Source organism: Poecilia latipinna, unplaced genomic scaffold (assembly GCF_001443285.1).
Source record: "Poecilia latipinna isolate Pla-1442-1.1 unplaced genomic scaffold, P_latipinna-1.0 Scaffold112, whole genome shotgun sequence".
Taxonomy (NCBI): domain Eukaryota; kingdom Metazoa; phylum Chordata; class Actinopteri; order Cyprinodontiformes; family Poeciliidae; genus Poecilia; species Poecilia latipinna.
The window spans coordinates 197,192-219,583 of record NW_015112728.1 but is presented as its reverse complement, the minus strand read 5'-3'; the positions used below and the strand labels follow the sequence as shown (position 1 = coordinate 219,583).

The following is a 22,392-nucleotide window of genomic DNA, read 5'->3' as shown; positions in this document are numbered from 1 at the left end:
AGTAAGCCGTCGCTTGTACACTTTGGCTTCACTACATTGGAGCAGTGAGCTTTTTAAGTATAACATAAAAAAAAAAAAACATAAACAATATCTATCCAGCAGGTTTTCCAACTTCAAACTACCAACTTTGTAAAGCTCTGATCTGTGAAAGAATAACAAGGCGCAATTTTATGCTTTCTGGATGTTTCGAAAATCGAGCTTTCATAAAAATGAAATGAAACAATTACTTCTCGCAAGAAGGGGGACTGTCCCTTTATGCACCACTAAAGTCTATAAGTACAGTGAAATCCTACAGATTATGTAACAGAGCCACCTGTACAAATACAACCAAAGTAAAAAAAAAAAAAAAATACAGTGCAGGTCATTGACTGCCTTATGAGACACACGATACCTTACTGATTTAGCCTTTTTTTCCACAACACAGTATAAAGTTGTGCACCACATATCAATATAGATTTTTCTAAAATAACCTCCAGAATAAATAACATTTGTTATTTACTGTTGTGATAGGTTGTTACATTGTTCATTATTTATTCTACTTAATAATGACTCTTAAGAAGCTTTTCTATCATAACAATCAATAATTCTGTACACTGGGCTCACAATCTGTGTGAGAGAGAGGAGACGGTATTATTAAGCTCTGCAGTTAAACAGGTGGGGCAAATAGAGTCTTATTTTAAGTGAGATTTCCAAAGTCCTGCAGATGTTCTATGTCGGATAGAGTTGGACTCTTCAGAAGGATGAAGTTCTTCAACTTTGCTGTAAAGTTTGAAGGTTTCTGTTATTCGCTGTCCTCCCTGTTGAAGATTATTGTCGGGTCTTTGCTCCCTCTGACTCCATGTTCAGAAGACCTCACCGATACTGAAATGCCTAACTTTTTTTGTTTTCTCCCCTCACTACCAACTTCTGCAGCCAAAATTGTTTGTCAGCAGATGACTCGTTCATTGACAGGAAGTAGGAATTCCCAACCAGGTTGATTGTAAATTCGCCAGCCAGCTCCCCAACGGACCTCGAGTTTCTTCATTGCTAACCATAGCTAAGTTTAAGTGTGGTTTTCATGGGTGGTAATATTTCTTACTTGTGGTCATATGCACAATATTTCTATGGTTAACCTAACCATGGCGGCTTCCCCGGTGGGACGTTACCTCCTGAACATGAAACATTGGCTCTGGTGCCATTACAGCCTCCCAGAAGTCCCCCGTATAGTCTCGGCGAAGACCGTGGGACGCTTTGTACTCTGCTTATTTTATTTATTTATTTTTTTTGCACAACATTTCCTAAAGGGACCTCGAACGTACCAACATTAGATAAGCAGAGTTGCAATGTGTTTACAGTCCTTTCTCAGCCCGATAATGAGCTCAGCCCTGAGACCAATTTACTCACAAGGAGATATATCTGAATGCATTTTTAATAACCACCCACTGGTGATGAGAGAGGGAATGTATGTGAGCGTATAATGTGCTCTTGGACTTGGGCTTGTTTGTTTGCCAGCGTGCTCATTCATTCTCTCTTACCCTCATTGCGTCCGGTCATTGTCTTCCGTGTTTGCCTGATTACACTTTCGCAGTCCCTGCGCGTATGAAAATATGCAAAGAAACTTTCATTGCAAACACTTTAAGTCAAGCTCTTGATGGAGTGAGGGAGAAGGAGGAAGGAGAAAAGGTTGAGGGGAAGAAAGAGAAGAGGGGAAAGTGGGTGGGTGGGGGTGTACTGCTATCTTTTTTTTTTTTTTTTCTCGTCTCCAAGGGCGCTGCTTTTCCAAAAGTGCCTGGGGCTACACTCCAGCACCTCGGCTCCCTTAGGCCTTTCGACTGCCTCCTAATAGCCAACCCCCATCTGTGTCACATGGCCAGATGATGGGACGCTTCCCTCTGCTCTGCCCTGTACTTTTTTTTTTTTTCCTTACCCAATTTTTTTTTTTTTCTCAGAGTGCACATCCACGCAGGTTAGAATGGCAGAGTTGCCAGGGAACAGTCAGAAGCCATTAGCGTTTGGGACAATTTGCCCTGCAGCGTTCCTTCTCTCGCTCATAAGAAAGGAGTGGGGGTGGATGCAAAGCACCAGCTCTCCTTCAGATGTAATGAGGTTGAGCAAGTTGGATCTTCTTTATTCTATTTCTACTCCTCCTTTATTCTTCATGCTTCTCCTTTTTTTCTTTTCCCCTTTGTTTCTTTCTCTTTTCTTATTTTCTGTCCACACTTTGTTCTTCTTTATTCTTGCGACGAAGTAAAAAGTGTCGGTGCATAAACAGATTCAAAGACAGCCATTGAAGTTGTACACAGACTTGCCGCTGTAGAAGTCGGATCTGTAGACACACTCCAATATCGGTGTAAGACGGAGAGGGGCAGAAACGCAGGGGGAGTCTGGTTTCATCCTCGTGGGCTAGAGCAGGAGGCAGCAAGCATGCTGGGTAATGAAGTGACAGGTCAGTCTGTAAATACGCACGGGTCGCACCGGCCCTGGCCAGGGGGAAGGCTATCACATTGCAGTGAAAATGGAAACGTCAATAAAATTAATCTGCCAGCCTTTTGGCCACTGTGCGGCTCTATTGGATGAGCCTGACTGCTCACAGCGGGAGAGGGATTTGGAGAGTAGCTCAAAAATCAACACAAAACCCGGTGCCGTACAAACAAACACCGAACGGAGCATAAACATTATTCAGCGAAGCTCAAAAGCAAAGAAACAAAGGCGGGGTGGTTGAAATTCACAGCTCACTGGTTGTGTTTTTATTGTAAGTTTCGGAGCAAACTGGGGGAGTTGGACTCAGCTTCCGTCTGGGTCGCATTTCTCAGGAAGCCCCTCACAGTCAGGGTAGGGACCAACGTTTATTGTTTTAGGCTTTCCTGAACAAGGATTCGTACTTAGCCTGGGATTTATAGCATTTGCCGCTAATGAATGCCCATTCTACAATTACAACACCCCTCGTCTGTGTCCCCATTCCCATATGTCCTTCAGGAGGGTGGTTGCTTCTTTAGCTTCTCGTCGGCACTTCTTTGTTTATCTGTTCCTTGTGGCTCCAAGCCAGTGATGTGCAAAGAAAAACACAGCACTGACTGAGAAGTGGAAGGAGTTGGGGAAAACATAAGGAAAGACAAAAAAGTTTTTAAGAAGTGCAGGCCCCTGCTGGCCTTGTGTTCTTCATTTATTTTGCATTTGATTACACCACCAGTCGGATCCTTTTTCTTTTCCCCCTTTTTAATGTTATTAGCTGAAATATTTATGTGAGATTAAGGCTTGTATAGGTGGCTGTGATTGATGCCTCGCCAAAAACAGGAGGACATGTGCGTCTGAATTTTGAGAATGTCAGGGTCCTTCGCTTCCTTAGTGGAGGAGTTTTTCAGATACATAATTTAGATGCCCTCAAGGAAGGCTTTCAAGGCATTCGTGCCCGGGGGCAAGAAAAAAATAACCATGACTGTTAAAAGTAAATCATTTTTGCTAATGCACAATTAATGCCAGGGTAGAGGAACAAGAAAAAGGCAAGGGACAAAGATGGAAACTTAAGTTTGAAGGAGGCGTGTGTCCATGTTTTTGCCAAGAAATCAAACGCTGATGGACATTAATGCAGGCATAGCCGGCACTGGCCTGTCATGCTAATCTCATGGCTAGATTGGAGGGAAAGAGGGGGGAGTTTTGGGGTGGGGAGGGGGGGAAGAATAGGATGAGTCCATTATGTGCATCGAACTGCAACAATGAACCCCCTCAAATCACGAATCAGTGCTCACGCAGATCAACTGGATGCTGTAAATTCATGAATCCTTTTCTTTTTTCTATTTTTTTTTTTTACTGTACACATCTGCATAACTCCATTCTGTCCCCTTTGGCTCTCTTCAAAGGATGGGGAAAAAAAATGCTCTGTGTTAAGTCAAGCATGCAAATTTAATTGAATTAATGACATGAGTCCTAGTCTCCACTGTATTTGAAAGCTCCTTGTTCATTTCTTTTTATTTCCCCTTCCTACTAGAGAAGTGGGATGAAGAACACAAAGTTTCAGTGCCCAACCATAACATTTGAGCCATTAACCCTCATTCCCCTGTCTCGTGCTCTGGGGTATGGAGCAGCTCTGTGTAAACCCTGCAGCCTCCATGCAGGCCTTCATCTAAGGCCATCCTAATCCGCCTACCGCCTTACCTTCACAACACAACACCAGCTTTGCTTGCACCAAATCTTTCAGCCTTAGCGCACCAGTTTTGAATTCCAATCTGTGGTATTTGTCCGTTTATCCATCCATCACAAACCTTAAACTCAGCTTTGACTGTATTTTTTTTTTCTGTGTTTCATCCTGTGATGTGGTTTGAGATGTTATTTAACCCCGGGTTTGGTTTCTGCCCAGGAGATGGCTTAGACAACAGCGTTGCATCGCCCGGCACAGGAGACGACGATGATCCAGACAAGGATAAGAAGAGGCAGAAAAAGCGTGGCATTTTCCCCAAGGTGGCCACAAACATCATGAGGGCGTGGCTGTTCCAGCACCTCACGGTAAGCCTTTCTTAGAGCGACACTTGCCTCAAAACAACCTCTGCAGAAACTTGCCCTAGGAAATAGCACACGCACATATTGGTCATCGGTAGCTGCTGTTTGAGCAAGTGAAAGGTTGATTTCAGCTTCCTGTCAGAGGGCCACACTGACCAGGTCAATCTCATCACTCTGGACTGTTTACTTAGCTCAGCTCTGCCTGTCATAAGAGCTAGCCAAGTTTGTTTGGGGTCCTGAACAGAGTTTCATTTGGGCACCTTCCGTCTTCTATCAGGCACCACAGCTCCAGTAATAACCTAACATTATTAATGTCATAGTTTACAACTACAAACAATAAACCAAGGGAAAAAAATCAAATATAATACATTTGGCTTCAAAACTGAATTCATATGTCCACTCAGAGATAACACATAACTAGCTACACCTCATCCGTCGCTTGTCAATACAAATAGCCACTCAGCAAGCTTTATGTGAGAGTGAATCTGGACATTTTGTAGGAATCTTTAGACAATTTACTAAAGTTCAAATTAAACATTAGCTAAAAGGAAGAAATGGGAGTTAAGGGATTTTGAACATGGCAGGGTTGCTGTTGTGATACGGGCTGGTCAGAAGGGATTTTCACACATACATTTTTTTGGGAACAGTTTGAAAAAGAGGAAATATTTACTGGGAATACCATCTTTGGATGGACAACACGCCAACCATTGAAGCTGATGGGCTACAGAGCCATTTGGTGGCACTCCTTTCTGCTAAGATGCTGTGTGAACTTTCATGAAAGCACGGATACAAGAATCCACTCTTTGTGCTGTTTGTCTGGGAGATCTTGGCAGAAAACATATAGGTGGTGTTTGTGTAGAACTGTGACAGGAGGTACTGAGTTATTTATCTAGGTATTCAAAGGAATAGACCCAATAATTAGAGAAAACTAAAATTCAGTTGAGTTGGACATGTTTAAATCTGATTGAATTGGTACAATTCTAATCAATTTCCTCCATTTAAATAAATTAAAAGTGCTTACCTTGTTAAAGAAACCAGTTTTGTTCCATCTGGATTTGGAGTTTCAAACTTCAAATATAATTTGATAAAACAGATAGTCTAGCACTGACTACGTTCCTGCTTATCTGTGTGTGCCTTATTAAAAGGGGTGGTCTACATTGTCCTCTCACCCTTGCTAATGTCAGGACATTATCAGAACATCAGGCTGTATTGATTTTGCTACACGGGTCAGATTTCAGAGGGAGGGGGCTGCGGTGAGACACAAAAGCTGCCTTAGCGTGTAACTCTCGGCCGCAGAGAGTAGGAGTGACAATGTGGATCGGTCGTGGGGAGGGAAAGGGGGGATGGGAAAAGTAAGGAAGTCTTAGTAAAGAGCTGGGGGTCTTACATATCACCCATGCAATAAAGAGGGTCAGGTGCCCCCTGTGCAAAGTGTAGAGCCCCCTACCCCTTTACCAAAGTGCCCACTCCCAGCTGAAAGCCCCCTCTACCCTGATTACCTAACCAAAAGCCCAAGTAATAAGCGGCCAGCAAATACAGCCTAATTGAAAGGGCTGTAAATCCATTACATATTGGTCAGGGATAATCAGGAGTACTTTAATCACTTTTATCTATTCAGGAGCAGTGAAGCTGCAACAGCAAAGCCCTGAGCCTTGCAGGCCTTAGCGGCTCCACCACGCCAGTCTGCACGCTTATTATTCTCATCATTATCAAAATGACTTCACAGCTGTTCACAGCGCCGTTGCTCCCTGACGGGAGAGCTTCTCACCGAGCTGCACTGATCAGACTTCATTCACACACCGAAGGCAGGGCTGAGGCTAAATGTTCTGTTGTTTTTTTTTTTTTTTTTTTTTTATTCTTATCTTCATAATCGGAGAAAAATGCTTTACGGATGCACAAAATGCTGAAAGATTCTGGTTTACTTTTACAGTTTCCATTTACAAAAAAAAAAAAAAAAAAAAAAAAAAAAACTTTTTTGAAAAAAAGCCGACAGATTTTTTTTAATTTTTTTTAAAAAAAAAAAAAAGGTGGTTAGGATTGGTTGGGGCAAAGCAGAGAGAAAGAAACATCTTTCAGAGACCTGTTTAATTCAGACCAAGCAAAGCTTTCAAGACCCTCTTTTGCTGCCCTTCGCCCCATTATAACATCTCCTTGCTTGTGGATGTTCTCCAATCTTTATTTGTTTCTTTTGTGCAAAGCCTGAGCTAGTCTTGTACAAATAATAATCCCTCCCTTTTAACCTGCTTTCATTTCTATGCCAAGGAAGAGGACTAATTGAATTATCCCCCTTCTCTTCTCACCATCACCATCCATTTCTCCCACCCATAAACTCTTACTCACACACACATGTACACGCACACACACTCATTAACCATTCTCCTTTCTTTTAATTTGTTAAGCAAATGTATTTGCAATAGCTGGATGCGTTTGTCCAAGGGTGAATTCTTGGGGACTTTGGCCCCTGAATGGCCTATAGCGGCATTCTGCCATTCACGCATTCATTAACTGAGGGGTGAGGAGTGAAAGGAGCGGCCTTGTATTTCTCAAACAGAGGGGGCCAGCATGAAGCTCCTCTTCCATGAGCCGCAGGGGTCTCCCTACATATGTTCTCAACATCCAGCCATTGTCACGTCTTCTGAAAGGCTCAAAAGGACAGGACCCCCCTTAACACACAAAAAAACAACACGGGCCAATAGTAACAACTGTTGGCTTTTAGATTCAGTATAACAAAATTGCCCTCTCCCTCTGCCCTCCCACTCTCCATCCAAAGCTTTGCTCTGACCTCACACTGTCTCTCTCTCTCTCTCTCTCGGGAGAAATCACAAGATTGTTTTGGTCATGACAGTCAAATTCGAGAGGCAAACACATTGCAGCTCGTTTACCATCAGTCTTACAGTGCCAGCATTCCAGCTGCGAGGAAAGTAGGGTTTTTACACCATATTGATTCCTCAAAACATGAACAGACTCTATAAAGAGGCTATGGTATCCCTGACCTCTTTTATATTGGGGCCACATGGACATGCTTTTGGGAGCAAGAAAGCTGGCAACCTTAAATGCTCTACATGTAACTGGCCAACGGTTGGCCAGATCGGTGGGCTTTGACTGGTAGAAGAGGGTCAGACCGTCTCTCCTCTTCCTTCTTGTAGTCTGCTTCTTGCTCAGCCTCTCTTATGCCACACCCCCTTCTCCCTTTCTCCCTCTCCATGAGTTTCTGGATGTCTTCCAGCCACATTAGGGGAAGGGAAATCCCAGACTGTTGGAATAAGCTTTTCAATACTACAGGGAGATTATGTTATCAGTAAGGTAAACTTCACTGTTAGGGGTAAAATGTTTTTGCTCCACTGCAAGAGCGTGGGCCAAGAGGGCACTGGATGGGTGTACAGTAGGAATGTAAGTTGGAAAAAAGGATGAAAGAGCAAGAGATTTAAGAAAGTGACGCTTAGGCTAAAGTAAACTCCAAAATTTACAATTAGCCCCATGGCGCCCTTGGCCTTTCCTTCCTACTCACCCTCTGCTAGCCTTTACTCACCCCAGTAAAGACAAAGGTCGGACCCGCAATGAAAACAGGAAGCACTCTGACACAAAGAAGCCAATCTGAGCTCTACTCCAATCTTTTTGACTCATGGGAACCCTCAAAGATGTATGAAAGTATAGGGGTACAGGAGAAGTTGAAACCCCTTGAAAGTTTCCCTGTGGTGCAGTGAAGTTGGGGAAGGCCTGTGCAACAGAGGAAGAGTGGTCAGTCAGATGAGTAAGTCCGTCGTCTTCTCAAACATCAAGCGTCTCAGGTTCTGTGCCGAGCCACCCTTTGGCCCGGGTGTTTGGGGAATTGCTGTTAAGCTGCTAAGCCAGGTGTATTGGTCCCTTGGGCTCCTTGAAAGGGAAGTGATATATCCTTTGGTAATTCAGAGTGTCTTTGGGCTGCGAAGTAGAACTAAATGCACAGATGATAACATTTAAGGTGGGATTCAGTAGCATTTCAGTGTACTTCTTTGTATGTCTTAAGTGCGACTATTTGCAGGGGACTGCCTCTTCAGCTGTGTTTTTACTGAGCTTATGAAATAAAAGTAGTCACGATCAAGTTGCAAACTCTGCAGAGCTCGAAATGCCAGTGCAACAATACAAATCCAGAACTCTTACCTCCATCAAATACATTTGATCACAAAAGTGAGGACCTTTGGGGAGTTGAGTTCATTGTGCTGCAAACATCATTAGATACACTACTGACAGTGCCCCCCCCCTCCCTCTCACATACACACTAACAACCCAAGCCCAACATAGCATTAGTCTCCATGACAACAGGGTGTCATCGTCAGGTCGAGCCCTCCTGTGGGAGCTGCTCTCACTGCCACCCTTTATAGGCACACATAAAAGAGTCGGTAAGGGTCATTCACAAGACATGGGCACAGGCAAGGCCAAACCCTGGCAACGGATGTTTGCTCCATATGATAAACAAGGGTGCAAGTCCATCCCCTAAAAAAATGAGAAAGAGTATGTTGTTTGTGCAGACTAAACATTCAGTCCTGTTGTGTCCCCACTTTTTATTTTTTTTTGTTTAAGCTCCTCTAGTCCTGCTAATCCTTGTGGGTTGTTCCAGTACGAGCAGTCCCTAACTGGTGGAGACACACATCTGCAAATAGTTTGAAGTACCCAACTCTATTTTTCTTCAACTGCCAAAAGCTGTTTGTTTTATATTTGTTCTTCTTTTGAATACACACGATGGAACATTCTATTTTTTTATGTAAATAAATTTCTATTTTTTTTTTCTTCTAATCTTGTGTAATTACATTTATTTGTATATTTTGTTGAAATGACATTACTCTTTAAAGCCATCAGCTTAGAAAAGAACTTACTCTAGCCTTTACGTCTGTGATTGAGATTCAGTTTGCTTTTCCACCTCCTTAGGTTGTTTTGAGTTTGGATGAAGAGAGTTTGGAGACAAAGGAGAGGCAGGGAGTGGGTTTAGGGATAAGAGCAAGCATGGGGAGGGGGTAAAGAGGGGGCTCCTAAGGGTCAGAGAGGTGGAAGCCTGGAGGAGGCCCACACACTAATCTGTCATGTGCTTGTTTGCCTCAGGAGCCCAAAAGTCAGTTCTCCAATCACCCGTAGCAACCCAAGCGACTGTTTGGTTCACCGCCGCTATCCAAATGTGTGACTAACAGTGGAAGATGTAGGGAAAAAGAGTCATCACATGTCTTTTGTGGGTGCTTTGTGAGTGTTTGCAAAACAGATGTTAGAGACAATTTGACATTGCTTGGTGATGTTTAGCTCTGAAGACATTGAAAGTCACTGCTAATGAGAGTGGAGGAGACCATTGAGGAAGTTAGGGTTTGGTGCGCAGCTATTGTCTGGTCACTGTGTTCTCATGCTGGCTGCTCAGCAATCCTGGAAAACAGAGATACAAGCCACCTCTATCTGCCATCTGTTCGTCTCCTGTCAGGCTAGCATAACACTGATAGACCCACACAGACGGAGCATCTCAACCATAAACACAACAGTGGAAAAACTCTTGATTTTAGATGAGAACTTCTTTCTCTGTCTGCAGATGTTTGATCGTTTTGTTTTTCTAAGGCACACCTGATATGAGTCGAATCAAGTTTGTTGCTGCTGCAAATCGACTACTCATTCTGCCCCTTCACTATTTTGCTTCATTGCAATTTTTTTTAATTGCAATGAATTGTCAAAAAAAAAAAAACAATTGTCATTGTTTTTTTTGACAATGACAATGCACATCTGGAAGGAGCGCATTTGGTAAACAATAAATGTATTTATATTTAAAGTTGTACTTAAAGTTGCTGTGGTGCTTTAATAAATGCTAAGAGTAATTATGCTTTGGTTAGGAGTTTTAATCTGGCATATTTTATAAGCAAGAACTGGCAAAACTGGGGTTAGACTTGGACTCAATTATAATAGAGTTTAATTCAGGGTTTTTAGATAATATACAATTTTATAAAAAAATGAAAAAGTTTTTAGATGAGATTCAATTTAATGAAATTTCAATAGGAAGACAAAGTCATACTCTAAAGTTTAAATGTATAGGTACAAATTGGATTGTTTACGGTCACAATGTGAAAGCAGGAAATGAAAGGAAGGCAGGGTGAAGCTATGAAATGTGGATTTGAATTAGTAAACAGGCAAATAAACCTGGAGCCCATTAGTGCATTGTAGTTCTATTACCGTTTACAGTGTGCTTTTGGCATCTATTGCTGTTTTTTTCAGAGATTTAATGTTGTATTTGAACGCAATAAACTCTAATTCGTTTCTTGCTTTGACATCAGACCTTTACACTTTGCCCCCTAATCCAGATCTGTCACAGCTCCACTTCAAAGCCAACTCACCCCACATGGAATCCAGTGGCATGTAAAGCACACCGCATTAACACTCCATACTGCACACAATTAGTGTGAGAAAGTACTTACACGCTCCCTTTTATTACTTTTTTTTGTTTTCCTTTTTTCTTTGTGTTTATTTTTATTCTCATAGGTTTACTTATGGAAAATTAGCACCTTGCTGTTTTGTGTGTGTAAATGCAGGAGCACATGCCCATCCCTGCTACTTCTCATGTTTCCTCTCATTTCCACCCCTGCCTGTTAATTTTCATTCCTGCTGTTTGCATCTTAATGCAGGTTGTTTAATGAAGTAGCAGAGATGAGTGTTTTCGTTCGGGGACTGTTTACGACATATTCCCACTGCAAGGAGGTGATTAACCCATGTGGAAAACCACAGTGTTTGCAAAAAGGAAAATAAAATGCCCCTATGCAATAGTCCGGCATGACAACAATGCAGAAAATCAGGATATTACTCAAAGTGCTTCCTGAAATGTGATGCAATATGCATGCCTTTAAACGATGCGGTTGGAGTGGGATTGACCTCATTGAAGAGCAGGAGCGCAGCATGAGTTTGACTTACCCCTGCAGAGGTGACTGCACATGCCCTGACCACAGCAGACAACAAACGGAGCATGGCCTGCTGAAGGCAGTCAGATTTATAAACTCACTGCTCAGAACAGAGACTCTTAAGAACACACATGCGTTAAGCTAACAAGTCTTTTTTTTTTTTTTTATAGATGTACTCTGCTCCAAACCCCACTCTGGGATCATTTCCCCACTGTTGGTCCTGTTAGTTCATTTTTTAGTCAAAACACTACAACCTAACATCTATACCTCCTTGCACAAGAGTTTATACACCTGGAACTTTGGTACATTTTACCTTACAAGAATATTTTAAAGGGTTTTTTTTGTTTGGGTGGGGAGCACTCGTCATTGGTAGTGACAGAAAAATTATACATAATTTTCCATTTTTGACTAAAAATCACAATAATGTAATTTGCATCTGATTTTATCCCCCTCACTTAGTCAATATTCAGCATTGTTTCATGTGTCATAGAGGTGGTTGCATTTTCAGGGTTTATGTGCCATGTTCATTTTTCAGTGTTATTTTTTGCATGCCAAAAAGTTCAATTTGGAGCTATGAAAAAGTTCAAAGGCTGTTAATATTTATATTTCAATCCTGTCCATCATATCTGAGCTGATTCTATGAGAAATAATATGGAATGTGACTGCAGTAAGGGACCTCACATGCTTTTCTTTGATGACATAGTATGCATGTATCGCATGGTGGTTTTTGATTCTGTGTTGCTTTCCCCTTTTAAACTTTTGTGGGTTATCTTACTCATAACAAAACATAGAAGAGGATTTGGGTTTCATATCTTAGAGTCAGTTCCCTTAAATTACCTCAAACCTATTCTAGGTTTCTGCCCTAAGGACTAGTCTCATTGCTCCCATGATAGATTGTGGGGCAGTGGCAGGAGCTGTTCCAGCGGTGGCTGTTGCTGTTGCTGCTGCTTTTTGCAGGGTACAATGGAGGCCAATGAGATTCTGCTGCAGGCTTCCAAGCAGCCTCAGCACCACTTTGATATTCATCTCACACCAAGAGAAGGAAAATGCAAAAGGGAAAAGGAGCAGCCGACATGGAAACAGCAAACCGGGCTAAACTGGGGAGGGAGGCAAAGAGAGACAAAAGGTTGAAGGATGGAGGCGCAGAGATGAAATCAAAAACAGGCTATGTGTTTCACTGTCTGGTTTGTCATGGGACCTTATAGCTCCACCAAATCCCTCTTCTGCTATTTTGTGCAATTTTCTCTCACCCCCCACCCCCCTCCTTTTTTTTCCTGATTCTTCTCAAATGCATGCTTTTGTTTTACTCAGCACTCAGTCCATAGGCAGGCAGTGGGATTCCTGCACAGTAGGATCCTTATAAATGGGAGCCATGTCTCTTGTTCTTGCCCCCCTCTCCCCAACACTTCCTCACCTTTCAATTTTCCCCCATTGATATATTTTCTCTCTTTCTCCCTTTGAACATATGGACTGTTTTTTTTTTGTTTTTTTTTTGTTTTTTTTTAGGTAAGAGACCAGTCCACATCAAACACTGAGGCTGAGCAGGCCAATTTGTTGCTCCTTTAGCTGCCTCTTGACCTCTACCAGGACTCTCATCGAAAAACAGACATTTATCCAGAAAACTTGAGCATTTTTGTCAGGTAGTGCTTTGGCAAAGTATTCATTCTGCATTTCTTGAAAATCTTATCATTTTGCAATCTTTTTGGGGAGAAATTTATATATAATAGATTCACACAAAGCAGCACAAAGTTATTAAATGGAAGGAAACTGATGTGTGATTTTCAAAATGGTTTATAAATGAAAATCTTAAAACTATGGGAAGTATTTACAATAATTTACCTTAACTCTGATACTCTTAAATAAAATCAAGTGCAAATGAAAGGCACTCATAGGCCACCTAATTTTCAAAACAAAACAGGAATGTGCTAGGATGCCAAAGTAAAACTCCTCAAATAATTCCAATTTGAAATTTTTGGCAATTTTTGAAAACTGATGTTTAGATATGCTTGAAATTCAATCTACCTAATCCTAATCTATTCTTCAGAGAATAGTTAATAGAGATATGCTTTTCTATATGCCCAACGCACTTTGAAGAATTTGTTTTGTAAAGATTTTGAAAAATATCAGCCGTTGTCTTCATTATTACGCTGTGCCTTGTGACTGTTCACCACATAATAATCATTCCATATATAATGTAGCTTCTGATCGTAAAGTGACAAAATGAAAAAAAATATATATATACATAGCCATGTGTTTTAGTGTCTTTTTACAATTAGAAATGTTAGCGACTTCTTGGTTTCTCTCATTCCACATTCTGCCTTGCACCATTCTAAGCCATATAAATGAGCAGCAAGGCTCTAAAGCAAAAATAGGTTTTCTATTCAGTTGGATAAAGAAAGAGGACAACCAATCAAGAATCAAATAAAGATGGAAAAATAAATATATAAATTCAAATCTGAGCAAAGCAGGTCTTGGCTCCAGATGTGAATCTCTGAATATTGATTGTGGGGAAAGCCAGATCCCCAATATCCCCTAGGCTGCGGCAGCTGACACACAAAGCACCTCTCTAAAGCCCATAAACCAGCTTGTACAATTATTTAGATAAAGAGAGCGACAACAGCAGTGCATGCCTCCCAATGCAGAACCTCCTCCTTCTTTCTCATCCTCCTCCAACTCCTGCTCCTCCTCTTCTACTCTCTCATGCAGCGTGGAGATGAAGAAATGCAGGAGAGAAGAACAAAAATGTGGGTGGGAGCATGTGTTTAATTAGCTACACATTTTTGAATCTTCCTTAATGTTCATTACTGAAACCAGGGGCAATTACAAGTTCAAAGGGGTTTAGGGCACCCGCAGCCTGCATAATCATTCACAAATTAAGCGCTACCCATTTGTCACAGCACAGTATGCGCACAGCTACACAGACGCATGCATGTTGTCAGAGTTGAGTCATAGAAAGGCTGACAGGCATCAATTTCCACACAGGCACAAATCTTGGCAACCCCAAGGCAGCAAGTTAGGCGGCTCAATCCTCTTATGGTCCAAGGCCTTGTCTTCCTCTGACAACAGCAAACACCACTAACACCTTCCTTCACCTTAGCTTGCTCTACATTATACTGTACCCTTGGATTCATCCTCTTATAAGCGTCCTGTTTGCTCTTACAATCCCCGCCACCACCTGCTCTCTCCTGTCTCGATTCTTCAGCTTTTGTTTTCAACCACCTGCCTCCATCTTCCCCTGCGTCTGTCCCTCCCCGTCTGGCCATATCTCGGCACCACGTGACACAGGTGTGTTTCATGTCCGTCCCCCCGGATGTGTATCTCGGTTACCTCAGGGGCAAGGTCGCACCGGCTAATCCTGTCTTCAGGTGGCTGTTTAGCACACTGAGAGGAGAGCTCACAAAACCGGAGGTGAGCTCCTGTTACAGGACTCCTTGACCAGAGGTCAGCAGCAACACTGTCGGTATACACAGAAACATGCACACACGTCTCGCCTGACTGGCACATGCATACGCACAACGCCGGAGCACATTGAGCCTGCTTATCTGTGGCAGCTGGCTCATTCTTCGTCTCCCTTTCCTTGTTCTTCTTTAGAGGACTACTGTACCACTTCGAGTTTCGTCTTTCAGCATCTTCTCCCGTTCCCGGGTCAGTCTGAGTCTTGTTCACATTAGGATTCCCTGATATGATCTCCATGAAGATTTGCTCCGGTGCCCATGCGTTGCCTGTCCAGCTCGGCACCTTTATTGTCTAAGCCGCTCTCGCACAGGGGGCACAGTCCGGTCTCTAGCGGATTGAATGGAGCCCTATCATGTGTGTGTCATCCTCGGCACAGAGGGAGAGGGAAATCATTTTTCACTGGGAGAACGACATCCATCTCTGCTGCCAAACGTTGGCTGTTTCATTAAGTAGCCCATCCAGGCAGACAGATGTGTTCACCACACAGCCATGTTTGCCTATGCAAGAGCGTGTATTAACCCACAATCCTTTGGGGGAGATTAATAGGCTACCGGCCCCTTTTCATTGATTATCTTCATGCCATTTTCCCCCTTTTTTTCCTTGGCTAGATATTAAAAACTAATGAAGCCTATTGAAAATGGGAACCACGAGTCTCTTCACGGATCATTTTAGGCTATTTGAGCTCAAACAGAGAGGAATGTCTTTAAGGCACAGTTTGAGTCGAATTAAGAAAATAAATGCAGGGAGCGGCTTTAAGGAAAAAAAAAAGAGAACTCAACTGTAAAAAAAAAGATGTGTGCTTAAGAAACGACAACTCTGCTTTGACACATGGAGCAGAGATGTGGCAGATGTTAGCAATTCCGCAACATAGCACAGCATTCCTAGTGTTCGAATCATGTCCTAATTGCTATAATGGAGGTCGTAAGCGCAAACAGTAATAGAGCTGAAGGGATGTGTCTCCAGCAACCTGAATCAGGGCTTTGCTCAGTAGATCGGATACAAGATAGTTTGCAGAGATTTATGCAAAAAACTAAAAAATAAAATAAATTGACATTTTAATAGTTGGAAATACCTGCAATTTGTCCAAAAACCGCTGGTAATTAAATGAACAAATATGTCTCTCTCCGTCTCTTACTAAGTATAGTGCATCATTGCTTTTATTTTGAAGGTTTACAGGAAGTTGTGACTAAATTTATGTGCACTATTAATTATTTTTGACAAAGATATACATTTGTTTAACTGCTTGAGACAAAGTTTCTTAACTGGCAGTTTTGTTGAGCACCAGCAGACCATTAGTTTTAGGTAGTTTAATAAATGTGACAATCTATTAAGTTAAAATATCAAAACAAAACATTTTGAAGACAGCAAACATCCAGCTAACAGTTAGCTAACTTAAGATTTAGACAGCTAGTAGCAGCTGGAAGAGAGAGAGGACTGCTTGTGCCATTTCGATAAGCATGTAGTTGTAATGAATACAGAAATGTCTTTAGAAATCCATCCCACAGTTCTACAGCCCAGACACTTTCACTGATTCTTGCTTCAATGTTTGATGGTAAATAATAATAATAAAAAATATACGTCGGATCAACAAATATGATGTTGAGGGAAAATTTACTTTAAAAGGAAATATTAACAGTTTGAAACTTCATCATGGGCAATGATTAAAACCAGACATTATTCCATTTCTGATATTTAAAAGCAGGCCGAGCCGACTTATGTCTTACGCATTGCTGTTTTGAGTGGTGACGGCGTTGCGGGCTTAAGAGCTTCGTGTGATATATGGGTGCATCAAACCTGTGAGAGGGAGTGAGCAAAGAGTTAAAAGCGTCCGTGTGATGGGCTCACCTCTGCACCAGGCCTGGTGAAAGGCGGCGGGGTGCTGTCGGGGAAAATGACTTCCTGAGACATTACCATCAATCACCAGACAGGTCAGGCCCCCCAATTCTGCCATGAGGACGGACAAGAGGAGAAGGGGGGATGGGGATGGAGGATTAAACTTGAGTGAGCCATGGCAGATTTTAGGGTGAACAGACTATTAACAATCTACCCCTTTCATCGTCCAACTGTGTTATGTCCTTCTCCTTCTCTTGCCTATCTGTCTCATCATACCTTTCTCAGATTCTATTTTCCATTCCCGCATAAAACGGTTACACAGGCATTCACGAATGGCCCCTGCTGATCAGAGTCCTCTCTTCAGCTCAATTGCATCATTAATTATTCCACAGGCAGTGGGCTAGAAGCAAATCTAAAGAGAGGAGGAGAAATAGAGCGGGAGCAAGAGTTAGATGATGAGATGGAGGACAGCTGTCTAACACCCCCAGTTGGTCTCTGTCTCTCTCGCTTGCTGTAAATGAAGGATGGGGAGAGGGGAGGGGCTTAGGTTACCTCAGTAAGCGGTTGTGTTACATTCCTGAGAAGGGAAGGTTGAGGGGGGGTGGTTCAGCGAGTTGTTGAAAAGAACACAGACGCTTGTCAACAGCCTCTGAGCCGGGGAGCCATCATGCCTTGCGCTAGGCCTGTAGGTCAACAACCTTCTGTTGCATCTAGACAGAAAGATTTAAGGAGAAAAACAAAACAAAATAAAAATAAAAAAAAATAAAAATCAAACTATAAATTACAAGTCACAGCTTGTCTCCATATAAGGGGTCAGCCAAAAGTCTTAAAATTCTGAGAAGCCTTCTTGTCTATATACTGCAAGTAGCAGTTGGGAATCTGAGGATTATCCTTTTTAAAAGCAATAGAAGGAAGATGGAGAGAAAACGGCAGGCACTCAAAGTCCTGTTAAAATGGCCCATTAGATTTAAGGAGTGAAAAGTTCATCAGCTTTATTAATGGGAAGGTATATAAATGAAGTATGAATTACCTGACTTTTATAGAGTGGCGCGAGTGAAACCGGAGAATCTTATGATATAATGCTTTGGTGAGCTGTTCTGAGCGCTCTGATGAGCAGGCTGGAGAGAGGAGGAGGAAGAGGAGGACGGAGCGAGCAAAGAGAGAAAGACTGAAGTGTGCTGGAGTCCCAGGAGTCCGGCGGCTGGAAGCTTGCCTGACTGTTGCTAACATGCGTGGCTGATCTGGTTTGCTTCGAGAGAAGGTTTGTGGCTTCCGGGCTTGTTCTGTGCCTGTCATTAGCTAACAATGTAAAACATCGACCTAGCAAAAAACAGGGTCAATCACATTTTATTGTTTTTGATCAGCCACATGCAAAACATATATTTTTTTTATTTATAAACATGAGTGTGTGAAAACAAGCTTTGAGCACACGCACACACACACACACACACACACACACACACACCATCATGCAGTCAGACACTCAAAATACACATGCTCCCCACCATCCTGTAATAAGCGGTAAGCTGAGCTAGCTGATGGTCATCCTCCCATGGGGCTGCTGGGTTGCTGCCAACTTCCTGCCTGCTTTGTCAGTGGATAAAGCGCCTAACAAACGAGAAGGCTGTAGCTAGGCAGGCCAGCCAGGTCAAAAAGGTCACCTCGGCCCCCGGGCAGGATTGAGCCTTAAACCACTACAAGCCGAGGGAAAGAGAGGATGGAAGAATGCACTTAAAGATTCAGCCTAAAAGCTGCGAAAGCCTTCTCTTCTCTATTCTACTTATGTCTTTGCAGTGTTTCATAAAGGCATTTTAACTCCTTTGACATGTTGAGGAACATTAAGAAAGGGAAAGATCCTGAGGGCATTTGTCAGTCCACACAGCTTCATGCAGCCAGATGCCCCTGGGTGTCGAGCAAACGACAGAAGAAATCTCTTTGACTCAAACGCACCTAGATAAAAGGACAGCACCAAAGTCGTGCATTTCCGACGGGAGGAAAACTGTATTCAGTGACAAAGAGCAGGCACAACAGGTTGGCACAGAGTAAAGAATGATTAGGGCTTGGTTGGCTTTATGTCACTGAATGCACCTCTGATTTGCAGCAGTTATATAAGTCAGTCTCACTGAAAGGGACACAATTTGAAGTGTCTGTCTATAGTAGGCCTATAGGAACTTCTCTTACATGCATCAGGAATAGAAAAATTCAGGCATTGGAGGAGAGGGGGGAAAAAAGGCTGCCTTCCGCCCCAGCTGTCCATTCAGACGGGGAGAAAATTTGACATGGTTGACTTCAACACATTTAGCATCATTAGCAAACAGGAAGTGTCCCCTGCAGCTGTTTTTTGGCAAGGAAGGGGGGTGGGGGGGTGTTCCTGACTGCAATGTAATGGACAAATGTTACCCCCCATGTTTGGCTTTGATTTCTGACCTTAAAACAGAAATTGACATTACAAATGTCCTATGATATCTCCCAAATTGGCTTGACATTCCGAGGTTGCCCCCAGGGGTTTCTTGTTTGTCTTCTGTAAGTGGTTGTGCTCTTGTTGTTGTATCCCGAGGCTCACGATTAGAACGTACAGGCCTTTCTCTGGAGAATGCGAAGTCTTAAAGAGACAGGGGTATAGACTAGGAAGAGAGAGGGAGACAGCTAGAAGAGGTGCTGGCTGCATGCTGAAATCCTTATTCTCATGAAGATGGATAACATTGAGGAGCTGAAGCATTGAGTGGAAAGAGATACTGAAGCCGCCCAATTTTTCTATTCAAATCAAAGATCAGCACCGCTTCACTTTGAATGGTGAATTTAAACATAATCTGAAGAGCACAGCAAGGGAAGAAGATTAAGTGAGAAAGGTTGTGGTTGCTAATAAGTGCAGAGTGCTTCGTCTTACGGTTTCATCTCTGCTGTTTGCTTATGATGTGTCTCTATTGATATTGCCAAGTAATAATCTTTTGCGTGTACTGGAGCTGTTCACCACTGAGAGAGAAGTGGTTTTGATGAGTCTCAGCTCCTCTTGTTTGGAGGCCCTTCTCAGCATGATAAAAGGCAGATGGATTTTTTTCGGGTTGGGGGATCAATCTTTACTTTAAGCAGAAGAATTTAAATATTTTGGTGTCTTGTTCACTAGTGGTGGTAATGATGGAGTGATGTTGCGTGATATATAGGCGGATTGGGAATTTGTCTGCAGTAATCTGGGCACTGCTCTGGACTTTCAGGGTGAAGAAAGAGTTGAGCCAAAAAAAGGACACCAGTCTGTTAATGTTCGCAGACCCTGACCCTATTTATGAGACATAGAGCTTGATCAAAAGAACAAGATCACAGAAACAAGCGTATGAAGTTAGCTGACTTTTTAGAGTCACCGGGATTAAATTCTGAGATAGATTGAGGAGCTCCATAATCCAAGGGAGTTTTAATTAAAGCAGTTTTTTTCCCCTCTGCATTGAAAGGAGACAGTTTGGGTAGTTTGGACATCAGATTAGGATACCAGCTGATCTATTGAGGGTTTTCAGGCATGTCCCAGTAGAGAAATACCCAGAGTTTACTAGATGGACTATATTACCTTTCTGGCCTGGGAACACCTAGGGACCCCCCAGAATGAATGACATGCAATGGATAATGTTTGTTAGATACTTTTTCTGATACACTCTGTCAGAAAGGTTTAGGTTACGAGTGCTTATTATCTGTGCTTTCCCAATATTGCTTGAACACTTTGGTCTAACTGCATAGAGTCCTCTCTTTTTTACTTCTTATCCAAGGAGTGCTGTGGTATCAAAAGTAAAAATCTTGAATCAGAGACTTATTAAAGTTTAATTTTTGGGTTTATGAGTGGCAACAATAACAAGTGCTGTAGATATTGTTCCATATGGGAAAAACGGGGGTGGGACCTCTGCTCTGATGGGCCCACCAGGACACTAATGATCTGCTTATGGCTCTTAAAAGTACCTCACAAAGGCGGGACACCAAATACTTCTCCAAAGAACGGGGGAGTGATTTTAGAGAATTAGAGAAAAGTGCCAACAACTTAAAAGTAGTGAGTGGGGCTGTGTGCTCACATCAGACAAGCCGGGGAGGAAAGAGCAGAATAGAGCTGGGTGCCCCTGAGCAGGCAGTTACCACAACAAAGACTGCAGACTGGTCTGAAAAAGCAGGCCAAATTCCTGCCCTCTAGGACCTGGCTTAAAGGTTGGGTGAAAACTTTGAAATATGTGAATGAGATGAGCTGAGCAGAGGTGGAAAAAAAAATGTGGTGTGGAGAAAGCACGAAACGAAAGAATAGGGTTTTGACACCAACTAAGGTGTGCTCAGAGGATGGATAAGAGATCCTGGAGGATCTGCTCTGGATTGTGTTGATGGCATTTTACTTCATGGAAGTAGAAAAGACGACATCGACCTGCAAGTCTAACGTCCTACAACATCTTCACAGGATGTACGCAGCTCATAAATACAAGCATGACAGATGTATTGGGAACTTCACTTTGTATTTGTGAATTTTCAGACTTCAATCCATATAATGAATCAGATTTTAACAGTCTTATTTTTCATTGATCCAAGGGATGTTTTCCTACTCTATTATACATGATATTGCTTGACAAAATCCCCCTTAAACATCTTTTTCTGTTTGTTGGTCAATTGCTATGTCTGGAGGTGCATTGGGATTTTGTGGGAGTGATTGCTATTTAGCCTCATGGAGATTGGTACAATCAGATGCCTATATCTTTACACCCTCCGGGGCTTCTTCCTCACCCTCTCTCCATTCAGCCCTCCCTCCACCTCTCTCCTCTTCTCTCACTTTACTTTTGCTGTAGCTTGGCAAGCGAGCAGGCCAGTTATGGCATAGAGCCTCTCTACAACCTTGCACTGTCTCCAGTGAACATAAATTAATGGTGTAGAGCAAACAGGCTGCTGGCTGGGATCCAGGAGCTGGCTTTAGGAGCCCAGCCAGCGATTGTTGTGGGGGGTGGGGGAGGAGGGGTTGTAGCTGTGGTAGCAACAGTGGGAGTAGTACTGATGCGCTGCCAAGCAGCCTACCAGCCAGCCAGCCAGAGAGGTAGACAGACAGACTAGGGGCCTTTTCCCTCTGCATCAGATGCTGTAAGCCCCACTTATTCACATTCTATTTGCAATCATCACTGTTTTACTGTCGAAGGGAGTCCACAGAGAGTGCTTATTGAGTGTGGACGCTTCGGAGTTTGGTGTGGGAGAGACAGAAGCATAGTGGTATGTTCTGAATGCAGATTGTATGAGGTGCAGATGTAAATGTAGTTTCATTTGCTGTTATCTGAGGTTAGCATGCAGTGCGTGCGGTTTGTTGTTTGGCATCATGCGAGTTCTGTTTATAAGTAGTCTGGATCTCTTGGAGTGTGTGTGCGCGCACGTGTGTGTGTGTGTGTGTGTGTGTGTGTGTGTGTAATCAAGAGGGCAGGCAGCAGGGTTGAGTCATTGAGTCATGCGGCATTCTTGCCCCATTTCTGACTGTTGTCAGGAAGCAATGCAGTTCCTAGAGAAATAAAACAAACGCCCTGTGATATGTCCCACCTCTACCTACAAAAATGTGCAGAAGAAGGGGAAGAAAGCGAAAAATACAGTATGATACAAAATATATATGACACTAAAAGGACATTGTTTCTACTTTTTCTCATATGCTGTCATACAGTGGACTGCAAAAGTATCAATGCCCTTTTAACGTCTTTCCCTCGGATTCTTCCGGGGGGGGGGGGGGGGGGTTTTTTTTTTTTTT

The 22,392-nt window shown here is 42.7% G+C and overlaps 1 protein-coding gene across 3 annotated transcripts in view; it reads left to right on the top strand.

Moving 5' to 3' along the window:
- The window catches only part of meis2a (Meis homeobox 2a), a 72,162-nt gene that overhangs the window by 40,039 nt on the left and 9,731 nt on the right, over nt 1-22,392 (top strand). For 2 of the 3 annotated variants that reach the window (XM_015028007.1, XM_015028009.1), the window contains exon 8: nt 4,334-4,479. In XM_015028007.1, coding sequence (XP_014883493.1) covers nt 4,334-4,479 — 146 coding nt within the window. The remainder of the gene's footprint in view (nt 1-4,333; nt 4,480-22,392) is intronic. The other variant, XM_015028008.1, reaches the window with a different exon arrangement.